Below are 15,295 nucleotides of genomic sequence, written 5' to 3' on the forward strand. Positions count from 1 at the left end.
GGTGTCAAGTTGAAGATGTACTTAGGATGGAATAGAGTTACAGCCTACTACGTATTGTTTGTTTGTCCCCTACTGTAGTTATTAGACGACGGGAACAGAACCCCCAATATGGCAGATTTACCGGCCAAGCTTTTACTCGCATTTTACTGGACTTCCTCTTACTACTTCCCCTAATCACATTACTTTGCATGATGGGGTTTTCATAACCAATTTAGAAATACTTCCTTTTTCTTTAGTTGCTTTAAATGGCATGCAAAATGTAGTGGAGGAAATGATGAATGACTCAGATAACAATTGTTCAACTGTAAGTTTTGTTCCTCGTACTTTTGGTACAGACATTTTATATCAAATGCACACCTCCGGTCATGAACTGTAAATGGTCAAAGTACTAGGGAATTAATATGACATTTAAAATCAGACCTACGGTCATGTGGAAGCATTACTTGTGAATTGTACTTTATACCTGAGAAGGTTATATCATTTTTCACTGCTTCTTGTGTGTGATATGTAACGTCTAATCCATATCCAATAACCACACCCCAGATGCTGACCAGATGTGTTTTTTAATTTGAAGCACTGAAGTAACCAGAATGATTTCCACCTTAGCTGCCACCTGCCATTAGAGACTAAAGCAATTTTGACTGTCAGATACCTTAACAGCTCCTTTGGGTTTCCATGACAACGGGTATGAAGCCGACTTCTGACATTAGTGAAGGCAGCGAGAGGGCCACAGTGTGTGTGTGTGTGTGTGTGTGTGTGTGTGTGCATAAGACATGGCACGTGTGTGCATCAATCAGTGACTGCACCTCAGTGCAGCTAGAAGAGGCCACATCCTATCAACATTTATTCTGAGCAACAGCAGTGTTAAGCCTTCCCCTGTCTATTGCTTAATGCCACTCATACGCACAGTTCGGCATTTAAATGAGTTGACTCTGAAGTGATACAGAAATGATTAACCGTGCTATTATATCGTCTTTAACAAAATGGCTCTTGTACAATCCAGAACAATATGTTACATCATCTTGTACAGACAGACTGTGAAGTTGCCAGGCAGGCAGCAGGAACAGAGGAGGAGTGAGGCATGCTGATATGAACAGGGGCTATTTTAGTCTCCCAGGTCTTGAGTTATAGGGACTTTCTGGGTTTAGACGATGATAGCTGTGATCACTCTCTCTCTTGAGAGGATGATGAGGACAAACATCTAAATGTTAACTTTTGCTGAGAAAATATGAATAAGTGAGACAAAGAATTAATATTGTTTGTGTCTTTTTCTAACTTTTAAAGTCAGGAGTGTTTTTACACTCTATAGCTTGGTATGGTATGTGGTTTGTGTAGCTAATTCATATCACCAACACCTACATATACATATAGACATATAGGCGTCTGAGTTTGGTTCTTGTTTGGTGTGCTTCTTCAGACAGATCTTTCACACATACCACTGTAAGTTTGACAATACTAGTAAGCACCAGGGAAACCTTTGCTGTTCTTAGGAATTTGTCAACTTAAGGAGTTATATGACCTGGGTCCACAGCCCTTATGCAGCTCTGACACTAAGGTGAACTGTGCTATACTTGAAGTCATATACTTCTACAGCAACAGTCGGGTCACAAGTGTGAAGCTTTAGTTTACTTATTAACCTGGTAGATATTGGCCATGACCTTTAGCCCTCTCTACTATATCATAAATTCTACTCCCGTTACTTGAACATGACTGCAGAACATCACTTTTTTATAACATGTCTGAGCACAGAAAAGAAATTCTATAGATTTAGACCAGATCCTCTGCATGCTTCTGCCATGTTGGACCTTCAGATTATCCACAACATGGCAGCAGCCACTTGGAATCACCGTGAAGTTGCAGGTGCAGGACTCGCACAAACAGTGAACCAGTACTGAATCAAATGCAGCCTGAGAGCCTTTGTTCAATACCCCATGTCATATGATATGTTTTGTGTGTGAAAACTATATTTAAAAGGAAGCAGGATTTGCCGCATTCTTAAGTCACCTGAGACACATGCAATTGTCTCTGTAACAGACTGACCAAATTTTTTGTAACAGTCTGTTTGTCAAGCTGGTTGTAACATCGTAAGTAACGGGTAAGTTTAGTCGCATGCACCTATGAATAGACATTGTAACACTCTAAGAAATCCACAGATGTCAGTAAATCCAAGTTATAAAAACTCTTTTATGTTAATGCAAACAACCACATAGGAAAAGTGAGGAGCACTATCAGTGCAGTACTGTATTTACTGCAGGTGGGAGATGGAGGCATTTAAACCGCTGGTAATGATCATTTCCTCCTTATCCTCTGTTTCTTCACTAGTATTGTTTCTGACCGTAACAACAAGAAGATGCCACTGGGTGACGATTGCCATGCATGGAAAAAGAAGACCACAGATGTGAAGGATCAGTATGACTTCAAAGAGATCCTGGGAACGTAAGTGTTTCAGCACCAGTGGCAAAAACCATTGTGTTTCAGCTTTATATGGCGGCTTTTTCACACTCTGGGAAACATTGCTAAGATTCTGTTAAAGGGTGTGTGTTTTTACATGTTTACTGATGCACTTAATGGGTATTTGTTTACTGTTCTCTCAGATGGACAAAAGACAGAAGACATTTGCATTTGTTTTGTTTCTGATCCCGGCGCTTTTGTGTGGTTTGCATTTTTTTTTTTTTTTTTTTGGTAAGGAATGATTAGTCATACTGTGCAACCAGCTTCCTGACTGGTTTTGGTGTATTCTGTAAATGTGTCACTGCTCCTAGTATGTTTTTGCTGGGCTGCTCCTGTCACTGTCCCTAGATAAACAGCTTGATGCTTAATCGAACATACTAACAGGCTCTAATGTGAGCCTGATGTGGTGCAAGCCAGTGAAAGCAATGCTGTGTTTCTCTATTTGCAATATAATATTCATAACTATGTTTTCATTAATGTATAAGCACCTGAAAATAAGTACAGTTACATTTTTGTTACCTTTAAAAGAGCTTTTTATTTCTTCCATGTAGTCCGTCGTGTTTCTACAGTAGCCCAGAACAGACAAAGCAAACACTGGCTCTAGATAACGGTTTGTTCGGGATTTTTGAGCATTTCATAGCCACCATAATTTCTCCATCGCATTTGGAAGGAGAGGTGAAGTGAGGGAGGTGCAATCTGCAACTGTGCTACTAGATGCCACTAAATCCTACACACTGGTCCTTTAAAACACACAATGCTTAAAGCAGTTTCAATAAGACAAGTCTCTACATGCTGGTAAATAGTTTTCTTCAGATTCCACATTTCAGTACAGGAGGTGTCTGCAACAGGTGTCCTGAGCACCATTACACATCTTGTGACGTTTCTCTTTAGGCAAAACTTCAAACAAAGCAAACAGGATTATTTGGGAGGGGTCCGTGTTAGTGTAGTCTAATGCAATTAAATACAATAACCCTGCAGTAGATTTTGAGTAAAAGCACTGCAATATATCTTCGTGGATTGTATAATGTTCACTTTTGTTGACACAGTGTCATCAGAACCTTGTTGATTTACCTCTCTGTTGAACAAACCAGGCACAAAGCATTACACTAAGAGGCTAATATTCCAAGCCCTGCATGTAAATAATTGTGGAAGGAACATTGGAAAACACCTCTTTCTCTTGTAGTTTACAATGTAACAGCACCACTAAATACACAAGCTCATAGATTACCACAGAATGGAGTCACTTCTGACATGAACGTGATACACTTCACAAAGATAAGAGTTATTGTTGGGCTGCTGTATTTGATTACATTTGATTGAAGAGGTGTGTTCAATAAACTGGTGACTGTCAAGGACTGTACAAACACATGATACAGCTAGACCTAACTAATCAACAGTAACTTATAAAGCTAGCGGCCGAGAGAGCTAGACAGGTGACCCACCATGCTCCCCCCATTTTAGTATTTTTGATTGACCTGAAAATGAAAAATGAATGAAAATACTTGCGTGTACTTGCCTACAGTACTACAGTACTTGCCTTGATGCAGGACATTAGTAGGTTAAATCCCATATCAGCAGTACTTTGTGAGAAGAGCCTTATACTGTGGAGTACTGTTTGGGTTTGATGTGTCTGTGCTGTCTCTCCTTATTTGCTCGGCTTTTCTTGGTGCTTTGGAATCTCTGTTAAACCTCTTAACTTTTGAGGACACTGTGTGTATTTGTGTGTGCGTGCTATCCATTTGTCTGAAAATGGTCATGCTTGGTTTTCGGTGTGCATGATGGCATGCCTACTGCTTGTCAGTTGTAGAACTGTTACTCATTTGCTACATCTCTCAAGCCCCACTTATGTGGCAGTGTATTCTATATTTACGCAAGTGAGCAGGAGCACCATTCTGGTTGCTATACAGTACATTTGTCCAAACCCAAATGTAGTTTGGCACTCGCAACAATAGAGCATATTCCATCACCAAGACAGGACAATTTCTGTCCTCCTGAGTTCCTCCTGGGGTTGACTCGGCCCTCCTGTCTAAATGGTCCTGCTATCCATCCCCCAGTGAAGCGTTTGCCCAGTTTTCCCAAATTGGCAGAAGCAATTTGGGCCCTAGTTTGGTATCAAAGAACAAATTGCGAGTGTGCATCAGTTAAATGTAACTTTTAATCCTTCTATATTTGTTTTATGATCCGTATGGATGGTGGATGCTGAGAGTCATAAGACTGAATGTTTATCCAAGGTGTCTTTCTTGAAGCACCTTTTACATACACCCGCATCCTTGTTAGTCCAGGATTAAGTTGTGTGAACACCTAATGTTGTAAAGCTTGGTTTGTGAGTTTATGAATCCTTCTTTGACCTCTTTAGTCACTGATGCACAGAGAGTACAAACAGTATTGTAAGCACCAAACGAAAAGGACTTAACTTAACCACAGTGACAGACGTTGTCACGAAAGTCATCATAGCAGCTTGATGGCTGTCTTTCCTGCAACTCTACTGTAAACACTCTAATAAAGGCAAAATGAGTTACTTCCAGGTTAAAGTCTGATTTCTGCAATGTTTAGATTTTCATGCAACATAATTGATGCTAGCACCCTGTTTAAATAGACAAATTGAATTGAAATTGAAATTGAATTGTATTGAATTGAATTGAATTGAAAGCCTTTATTGTCATTGTACACAGTAGGTGTAGGTATAAGGTAAGGTAGGATATAAGGTACAGTTAAATAAAGCAATATAAAATAAAAGTTGTGTATAAGCCCAACTGATGGGTGCATACATAAAAAATGTTTTTCCAATCCTTTCAACCTTTTCACTGTCATCCCTCCAGTTCTCCACCTGCCCCCAGTTTTGGTGCAGAGCTTGTTTATGGAGAGATCACCAGCTCACCGCGTCACTCAGCTGTGTGCCACATTCATTTGCCATTGCTGGATTGTTGTCTTGGTAACAACAGGAAACACTTTCCATAATGGACTCAAACAGTCACTATGGAAACAAAGTTTTTGATTTGCTATTAATAATCCTCCACCGGAGGCATATGTGTGCATTGTGCAAGAGATAGACTCGCTCTCTTTTTTAGAAGAAAAGATAGAAAAAGAAAGACATTTCTCTTTAAATGTTCTCCTTGTTTCTAAAGCCTCTCTCAATTACCATGAAGGAGATGGGTGCTACAAATCACCTCGTCCCCCAATCGAATGTTCATCATGTCTCATACATAAAAGCTTCTCAATTTACCTGTCTTGAACTAACATAAAATGTATTTCTTGAATTGGATTATTACTTTAAAATTTCTGACTTTAGAGACACAAATGTTAATGATAACGGGGCTTTAAACCGTATACCAGTGGCGTGTGTTGTGAATCCCAAGCTGCTGCCACATGTTTTTGTAATCAAAACAGATGGGAATTAATAATGTACAAACAGGCAACGGCACTTTCACTGCAATCAACTCAAATCCTCTTTAGCCTTCCTTCTTTTCTCATTTCTTTTTTATTCTTATGCTTAATCTACTCCTCTCTCTCTCTCTCGTCTCTCTCGTCTCTCTCGTGTCTCTCTCTCTGTCTCTCTCTCTCTTTTGGTTTGTTGTGTCTGTGTCTGTCCAACCCAGCCCCAAACCTCACCCCTGCTCTCAGATATCCAGCTCCATTTGGCTCATCATCCCTGTCACCTGCTCTTTAACCGTTTCCTGGTTTCACACTGTGTTTGCTGTGGAACAGGGATCCCAGTGTGTGTGTACAGTCAAATTACAAACTACCCTTACCCCAACACTAGCTTTTGCTCACAGTATTAAAAAAGGGTTCTAAGTAATCCCCTTGTTATAACGTGCCATGCATACACACACACACACAAACCCACCCATCCACACCTTTTTGCTTGGAAAGTTTGGATTCCCTTGGCTTCCCTCGGCGTTTCCCTTGGGTTTATTTCAAATATTGACTTACCCTGCACTCTCCAGCCTATGTTGCTCAGTATATCATCATTATAGATTCACATGTCACCTATTTGGAAAATTGATATTGATATTTTCTGTATAAATGCTGTAACTCATTGCACCAGTTCTACTTTCATCTCGAGCTCTACCAGCTCACAGGTCTATGACAGATGTAGTTATTAGGAGTAAATATAATTCTGAATCTGTATGTCTTCTTAATATTAATGTAATATACTGTACAATACAGTATTATAAAGCTTATTAAATACAAATTAGCAAACAGCAACTGTTTTTTCCCCTCATCATTCCCACACTCAGTTGTCAACTTTAAGGGTTTTCGACTGATGACAAACTGCACAAATGGGCCTTTTTTGACATTTTAAATGGCTGTACTTGTTCTCATGCAAGGGGAAATTCTCAGCATTTTCAGCCCAGAATACATTGCAAAACACAGGGACTGGGCATGGGAGGGAGGAAGTGCAGGGTAAGAGTAGGGGAGCGTGGTGTAATCATCTAAAATCGTTATGGCTGATGGATTGGCCCCCGCCTGTTTCTCTCACTCATGTCGAACAGTGACCCAGTAGCCTCTGCCCTCGCCTGTCGTATGATCAACTATTGGCCACAATTGATTTGGGAAGAGGAGTGTGTGAGAGAGAGAGAGAGAGAGAGAGAAAGAGGGAACAACAACACTTGTTTTGGTGTGTCTTCATGAGAACATACGTCTGTAACTGAAAGCTGATCTGCATGTCTTTCCTGTTTGGTGTTTTCTTCTTGAAGACCTTTGCATCCAGTGTTCCCGTCTCTCTCTCTCTCTACCTCACTGAATGAACACATGGCATCCATTCATCACACATCTTCTCTTTTTACAAAGCAAGGAGCCCTGACGCCCACTGCCTGTTATTTTTGATTTGACAGACTGAAGATCTCCCCTTAAAACCTTTCTCAGGATTTTTTTTTTGTGCAGCACGACTTCAGAGTTAGCTCATCTTCCTCATTGCCTTTTCATATTCAAAAGGTTGACAGACAACAAAGATAAAATACCTATGGGGTTTAGTGGTTGATATTATCATCTTTTGTGTGCTTTTGTTGATACTTTAAACATATCAGAATGTTAGATATACCCAGAATACACACAGATTTTTTGTTTTGTTTCGTGTTGCACAAATTGTAGTCTGGGCTGGGACACAATCTGGTAGTCAAAAGAGGAACCTTTTGCTCCACTTGTTCCCTCACACTCATGCCTCTCTGCTACATTACACGGGTTTTAACACTGATTTGCTACTTTATCTGAGGGCTCTCTGCTTCTGAGTGGTTCAATAACTCAACACTCTTTGGGATGTTTGTGTGTGCACTTACAAATGTATTTGTGAAAGACTAAATTGTGTGACAAGAGGTGAGGCATTAGTGTCAAATGCACTTAAATAAATTATGATTAGAATTAAATGGTAGAGACCATTGTAAAAAGTCCTAAATAACTATCTCAATTTTCAATATTTTATTCTCTTCTCAGACTTCTCTGTATGTCAGAGCTATTCAACAAGCTAAAGCTAGTTCCTTAATGCAGAGAGGTCTGAGTATTTATGTTTCTGAAGCTTGTATGCTGGGGATTCATGAAATACTGTACAAACTGATTGATGTTACCTTTAAAACACTGAGGTGCAAGACTTAATAGAGTGTGCAGTGATCTTACTTATATGTTTAAAGGAGAAATGTAATATATTCGATACAGCAGGGGACTATCTGCCCTTTCTCATTTTCTCATTTTCTTTAGAGTGACACTGAATCCCTATGATTAAACTTCATTTGTTTCATTGCTGTGATTTCTATCATCCTGATTTTCCAGATAGTGAGTAGGCAATGCAGCCTGTACCTCCCATCCCTCAGTCACAGTACTTCTATGTTACCATGTAATTCTAAAATGTAAATGAGGTCTAGAGACAGCGAGGAGACCAGACATGGGGGTTTTGAGAGAATTTTATCCCAGACTGATTATTTGGGTGGGAGTCAAAATCAATTGAATTCAAAATGATTATTACAAAGTAGTTCAGACAAAAGGAAACAGCCACCTTTATCGAGCAGATGAGTCTCCCAGCGTGAGAGCTGTCCCACCTCATCTATTTTTCATCTCTGTCACTCTCTCTGTGCTTCTCTTTTTCTGTCTCTATCCTAATTCTCCCTCTCTCCCCATCATTTACTACTAATCATATTTATCCCATAGTATTCCTGTGATATTACAATTTCAGTTGCCTTTATCTTCCCCTAATAATATCTCCATGAGAGTGTCCCACATGCACACCACTGGCCTTTCTAGAAAATAGTGAATCTTTTTCTTTTTTTACCTTTTCCTTGCTTTGCTTTTCTCAGCTTTTCCTTTGTCACAAGGTTTTATTGTATCTAAGCTGTAGGATGAGATAGAGCTAAGACCTTTCTTCATTACACAGTGCCCTGCTCCTGTACTGGACTTCAAAGCACAGGACAACATGTTACTGTGTCTGCCCTTGTAATGCTGTCTCAGCCACTGATAAGACCATACAGGAGTTATGAGTAAGGCTTTTGGCACGCTACCGTCTCTGTCTCTTCATCTCTCTTCTCATCTCTTCTCTCTGCATATTTTTTTTTGATTCATCCCTTGTGGTCACCTTTAAGTTAAGTTATCAGGCCTAGTACATTACAGAAATAAATAATCATGTCAGCTACTAATTCATTCTGAGACTAAATCACATTCACATTCACATTCTAAATCACAAATTAAGACAGTTTAACTGTTCTTTTGAAAAATTTTCTTGGAAAAACTTGGAACCATTTCCAACTCCGACCCAATCCTGAAAATCCATCCCTGCTTATGGCACCCTCAGCCCTTCAGCCCTGCCCTGACCTAATTCGAACAGAAGCCTGCGTCTCAGCACAGCACAGCTCAGCATGACATAGCCTGCTGTTCCTGGAATACATACACGCATGCAAATGTGCACACACACACACACACACACACACATACATATATATGTCCACTGTCTGGCCCACATGCATCTCCATCTGCTCACAGCACTATATCCCCCTAACAATTTTAAGTACACTTTGAGGCTTGTCCGGTACATCTTCCCACAGTCTTTTTCCTTTGTTATAATCCCTTATTGCCCCTCATGACAAGCTGTCCACATATCAGCGAACTGGCTTGAGAACACGTTTCTTTATCTCGCTCTCTTTATCTCCGGTCCCTGGAAATCCTTAGGGAAGCATGGTCTTTGCTTTGCAGCTTAATTAGTATCCACTATACGATTTAGTTAGGGATATTGTTTTTTCAGGTGCGTGTTTCAGAGCAGTTCCTCTCAGTAAGTGGACTTTAAACAGTGGAAAGTTGGATCTATTCTTCTCTGACATGAATAAAGCACTTGCAGTTGCATTAATTGAGTTTAGGCCCACTAAACGGGTAATGTGGTAGCAAACGATTGCCTACATCAACCACAGAGCAACATTAGTCTTCCATTGGAGTCATGTTTCTGGCTGCTGGACAGATTTTAAGTCCAACATTCGCTCTGATTTTAGCTGCATTTTTGTCTCCAAAAACTCCTCAGCTAAATATTTGTGTTTAGCTCGCAAGATGTTCTTTAGGAGCTACTTGCTCAGTTGGTCTGTATTTTGTGATAGGTAAATAGATAGATACAACCAAAGACAACATGTTAAATGTAAAGAAATTGTGTAAAGAGTGATTATAATCTCTGTATGAGCTTCTTTCTACTTGAATTCTATGAACTAAGGACACTTCAAACATAATTTCACATTCAATAAGATCCTGTCACACACTCGCCATTAACAAAGTCAAGACATTGTTCAACACTTATCTATACTTAGTTTTACAGTTGTTTGCGTTAAGCACTATACGTTTTGGTTAATGGTGTATGGTATATGATGTACACACCAGATGTCCAAATGTAAATTGTTAAGTCATTCCCACATTCAGATTTACAGATAGACAGAAGTGTTTGTGAAGTAGGTTGGAGAGGAAGACTGGGAGGAATGGTGGAAATCCAGTGTCTGTCTGCGTCACTATCGCTATACTCTCCACTGGAACTGATAACATCATCCAAAGCCTACGAGAGGCAACATTTGTCTTCTTTGTCTTGATTGATCACTTTACTTTTGTCAAGGACTCTTTGTATTTACTCATATTTCTTTAAATGGTCATGACATTTCCTCTCTGTGAGCCATAGTGTGGAGTGCACTGAGGTCTTTAGCCAAAGGACACAGTAACTGGTAGCAAGTCAAACATACCAGCACCATGGCAACACTCACATTAAGGGATTATTAAAATGAGAGTGAACAAAGCATGATGATATGAGCAGATTACATTTGTTATCAGTAAACGTAAACAAAATTAATCCCTTTTTTATTACAGTTGCGATATTTGGGGTGTAACGGTACATGTATTCATCCTGAAACATTTCCAGTTCAGTACGCAACCAAAACAGTAATCAACAGCATAGGAATGTTGTTGAAAATATGTGACTTTTCTCAGAGGAAAACGCAGGATTAAAGCAAGGAGAGGGATAGTGGTTTGATTTAGCAGATATTTGTGTTTGGAGGGCCCACAGAGCAAAGATGGTCTTTTATGTTTCAGGGCCAGTATCACAGTTGGGAATCTCTCAGCTCTGATTGGACCAGATGGTCCTTCCCTATGTCTCTCTGACCTTTCCACAGTTACCATTTTGTCATCTGCTTACATACCTTCTTGACCAACTTCTCAGCAGGACAGATGGCACAATTGGTTGGAGTTGGAACGTGGGATTTATAGGGAAAAAAATACATGGCAGATTGTCAAAAAAGATCTGTGTTCTGAAAACACCACAGTGTACAAGGAATGCTTCCTTGTTCATTATCAACAATGGTATTTTAAAAATGTACTCTGTATTTGAGTTTACTTTAACACAATATATGTACTGTATATGTCTGCACTGCCACAGACACGTGTGACACAGCAGATGGTAACAACAGAGAAAAACTATTTTTGTAAAAAGAGAAGGGAGACTGAACCTCTGTTAAAACCAAGAACAAGCTACAGCTGTTACAGGAAAATGGTAGTAATTGAATATACCGAGTGGATCTTCCTTGTTTCTGCAAAAAGGCAACGCAGATTGTGTTTGTCTTGTGTTGACTGAGTGCAACAGTGTGTCAGTAATAGTTATCAATATGTGTATGGTGTTTGTTGTTGTCATTGGAAATCATTAGAGCTTGGCTGGTTTAATGTGTAGACGTAACCACAACCTCTTACAATGTTCTGCTAATCCATGTTTGCAGTAATGTTATGAGCCTGTGTGTTTTTATTCTATGGGAGTGGGCACAAATTAATGCATGATGGCATTTGAGATCCTCATTGCTTGGTTTTGAATTCCTTTGATACACAGAGTGAGGCATCGTGGGATACACACATTGAAAAGGTTGCTTGTAGCGACAGAAACTAAGCAACAGTCTGTATTTTAAGCAAGCAGCTCACTCAGAAAAAGAGTGATGTAAAAAGGAGATTAACTGAGTAGAAGAACTATGCTAATATTTGAACTTTTTCAGTAGTGAAAGTAGAGAGGCTGCTTCTTATCCACAGATTGGGCAGGATACAAAGTGTTTGGATACAGGATTTGTGTATTAGCACAGATCCCTGAAATATATGTTGTTTCACTGACATGTTTACTCTGTTTAAGGCTCGTCACATTTGTTGCTGCTTGTCTATATTTAAACTCTTGTGTAAAGTATTTACACAGTGACTTTCTGAGAACACGCCATACTGTTTGGATATTGTCAGAAAGAGTGTCTTTATTGAGGGTTTAGTGGCTTATAGCTGTGCAGTCGTAGTGTGTGTGTGTGTGTACACGTATCCTCTTCCCGGACACAGGTTCCATGGTGGTGATAAGAATGTCCTGTTAGAAACAGGAACAGCTCAGTAAACACAGTTGTTTACTTTATAAACCACCTGAAACCTTTGCTACAATTAAGCTCTCTGCAAACTCACCACACTACTAAGCACTCATCAAATAGTCATTACAATTCTTATTCTACCGTTTTACAAAGTAAAAATGTAGTGGCATTACACAATATAGTCTGTTGAGAGGTACTTGGGTGAGTGAGCCTGTGCCAGGGCTTAAGTGTGGTAGCATCTCCCTCCTTTCCATCAGTGGTAGTGAAAATCTTTCTAATCTCAGAATCTATCACTTGGATAACACAACAATTAGTTGTTATCTTTAGTTGTGGTTTTTGGCAGTAGAAATAAGCAGACCAGTGCCAGCCAATAGCAATGTAATTATTGCTATCATGCCCAGAATAAACATTGTCATTTGAAAAAAGACCTTGTTTTATGGAATGTGTTTCCACAATAAGTCCACAATATGCAGAATTCACCTGTTTTTGATGATGTTGTGTTAGAGATTGTTGCCTAGCAAATTGAAATTGTTCCCCTACAATTCACTGACATTCACATGTAAACAATGTCCAGTGGCATTTAGTGAAAGGAAGTCATAGGTAAAAGACTTCTTCTTCTGACTAACAAAGTGCAGCATTTATCTGCAGTTCTGCTGAAATAGGGTTGTGGTTTCACTTCATTTGCAAGTGCAAGTAATGATGTGCCAGAGGTTCAACCAACTTAATCACAAATAAAATGATCTTGAACGATTGAAAATGTGCTGCAGAATGATATTATTTCACAAGTCAAATATGTGCCATTGGAAGGAGAACAGACAATGGGACTATCCATAGTCAAAGACGCATTAATGGTCTCAGATTTTCCCAATGTTTGTGTGAACCACTGTGTGACACTTCCCCAGAGCCCCTTGGTCTGTCAGTGGGTGCATGGAGAATGTCAACTAAATCCTCCAGATGCTACACAGGAATTTGCAGCACTGACAACCTCCTCCACACAGCTGGATTTCTGCCAAAGCTAATGGCCTTTCTATGGCAGTTTTACTTTTCTTGTTGAGATGTGACCACGGGGCCTCACTCCCAGGATAATTGTTACTTTGATCAGGAAATGGGTTCAGTGTTCTGTTAGCTTTAAGGTTAATAACACCAGAGAAGCTAGTGTAGGTTACTCTGTATAAAGTGTGTTATGGAACCAGTGATTTAATTTTGTGAATACTTTAAATTAGTAATTGCTATTTGTTTAACTAGTGTATCTTCTGTCATATATAATTATTTGTACATGCTTTCCTTTGACACCTTTTACACTTAGCTTGAGTTTCTACATTTTTGGGTTGGTCATGGGACATTTGCAAGACTATATTGGGGTTTCTTGGATATTGGTACATTAAAAGGGCTGCTCTTGAAATACAAAATCATGCAGTACCAGAAAACCTTGAGAATCCCACAGTGACTTGAAAGAGTTCAAGTGTAGACATATACACATTGAAGATAAAATAACCAAATCCACCTGAGTTGTTTCGTCAGGGAGCCAATATAAATACAGCAGACATAGAAACTTTATTCTGTATACACTAAGGTTAACTTTTGTGTGTGTCTGCCAGAGTAAAAGAGAACCCTTTCCAGTTCAGAGATGACACAGTGACAGTGGTAACATCAATAATGTTACCAGTATCCAGGTTCACATATTGTGGTTGTAAAATAAAATAAAATATTGAAAATGAGTTGTTTCCACATTGAGTGTAGTCCACTATAACTAAAAAACCAGGGGTTAAAGCTACTTAATGAAGCTGAGCTGTTCATAGAGGAGTTGTTTATAAAACTGATAAAGTATCTGCAAACCTAGCAACCCGACAGTTATGGTTCTTCTCTGCCCACACATGCAGCTGTAAGTGGCTGAAGAGATACTGTAATGCACAAACTGACAGCTGACATTCTCTCTCTCACACACACACACACACACACACACACACCTCTTTTAATGCAGGAGATCCACATGACTTGATTAGGGTTCATACTGTAGCCTTAAACTTTCCTTCAACATTTCTACCACATTTTAGTGGGATATGTTTGAACTTGTTGATACTTCCGGCATTCACTGGCAGCGCTGTTAGTACACTAAAAGCACATAATGGCCAGTTCCAAAATAAACATGCAATTGTTCACCACAAGTTGCTGTAGAGTGAATGACTGCTTGATAGCTAAACATTAGAGGAAGTAAGGAATATCTGATGCACAAACTTCCCTGTAAAAATGCAACCACGCTTATCCAGAAAGGTTGTTCTGTTCAATTGAGGTGAACCATGAAAATACCTTTTTTTATATTTTGTGTGACACTCCTGCCATCTTTTGAGCAGTTAAATAGAGGCAAAGCCTGTCCTGCAGTCAAGTAGAGAAAACTGTGACGAAGCCATACCTCAGCTCTGTAAATATATGGATCCAGTGCAGCGCATTCATATCACAAGGCTTAATTGTGAAGAAGATTTTATTGGCCTTGTAGTTGGCACTTATTGAGTCAGGAAAAGGCAGTAAAATGTAAGGTTAAACAAAACACATGCAGAACGTCTCATTGTGAGCTATCAACTAGAATTAGTAACCTCATTTTGGTGAACGTTTGTCATTTAAAACAGAAATATAACATTGATTTCTTTATATGTTTGTCATGTTGATTTTGAGCTTCGGAATAAAGTCATTTAATCATTTATTGCAATATAATTAGTTTTTCTACAATTATAGTAATTGTTAATTTAAGTGTAGTTCTTTGTGACTTAAAAAATGTCTCTTGTGGTTGGGCTTTTGTACCCCATCCACGTGTGTAGACTATAAGACTGAAAACCTTGTTGTATCATATCTTATACATTACCAATGTCTGACTTGTATAATAAATAGCATTTATGTTAATATCCAAGTTAAAATTGTGACTGGAATTTTTCTGAAAGCTCCAATATAGCAAGTTTGGTACTTGAAAAAATACAGAAAATCCTAAACAAATACAGATATTTCATGTTAGTCTATTCACAGTACAG

The 15,295-nt window shown here is 39.1% G+C and overlaps 1 protein-coding gene across 2 annotated transcripts in view; it reads left to right on the plus strand.

Moving 5' to 3' along the window:
* Positions 1-15,295, plus strand: part of camk1b (calcium/calmodulin-dependent protein kinase Ib) — a 32,155-nt gene that overhangs the window by 3,505 nt on the left and 13,355 nt on the right. For both annotated transcript variants that reach the window (XM_035662381.1, XM_035662382.1), the window contains exon 2: positions 2,323-2,436. In XM_035662381.1, the coding sequence (XP_035518274.1) occupies positions 2,351-2,436 (86 nt within the window). In that variant the 5' untranslated portion in view covers positions 2,323-2,350. The remainder of the gene's footprint in view (positions 1-2,322; positions 2,437-15,295) is intronic.

This window comes from Morone saxatilis, unplaced genomic scaffold (genome assembly GCF_004916995.1).
Source record: "Morone saxatilis isolate NCDOM2014 unplaced genomic scaffold, NCSU_SB_2.0 Contig18, whole genome shotgun sequence".
NCBI lineage: Eukaryota > Metazoa > Chordata > Actinopteri > Moronidae > Morone > Morone saxatilis.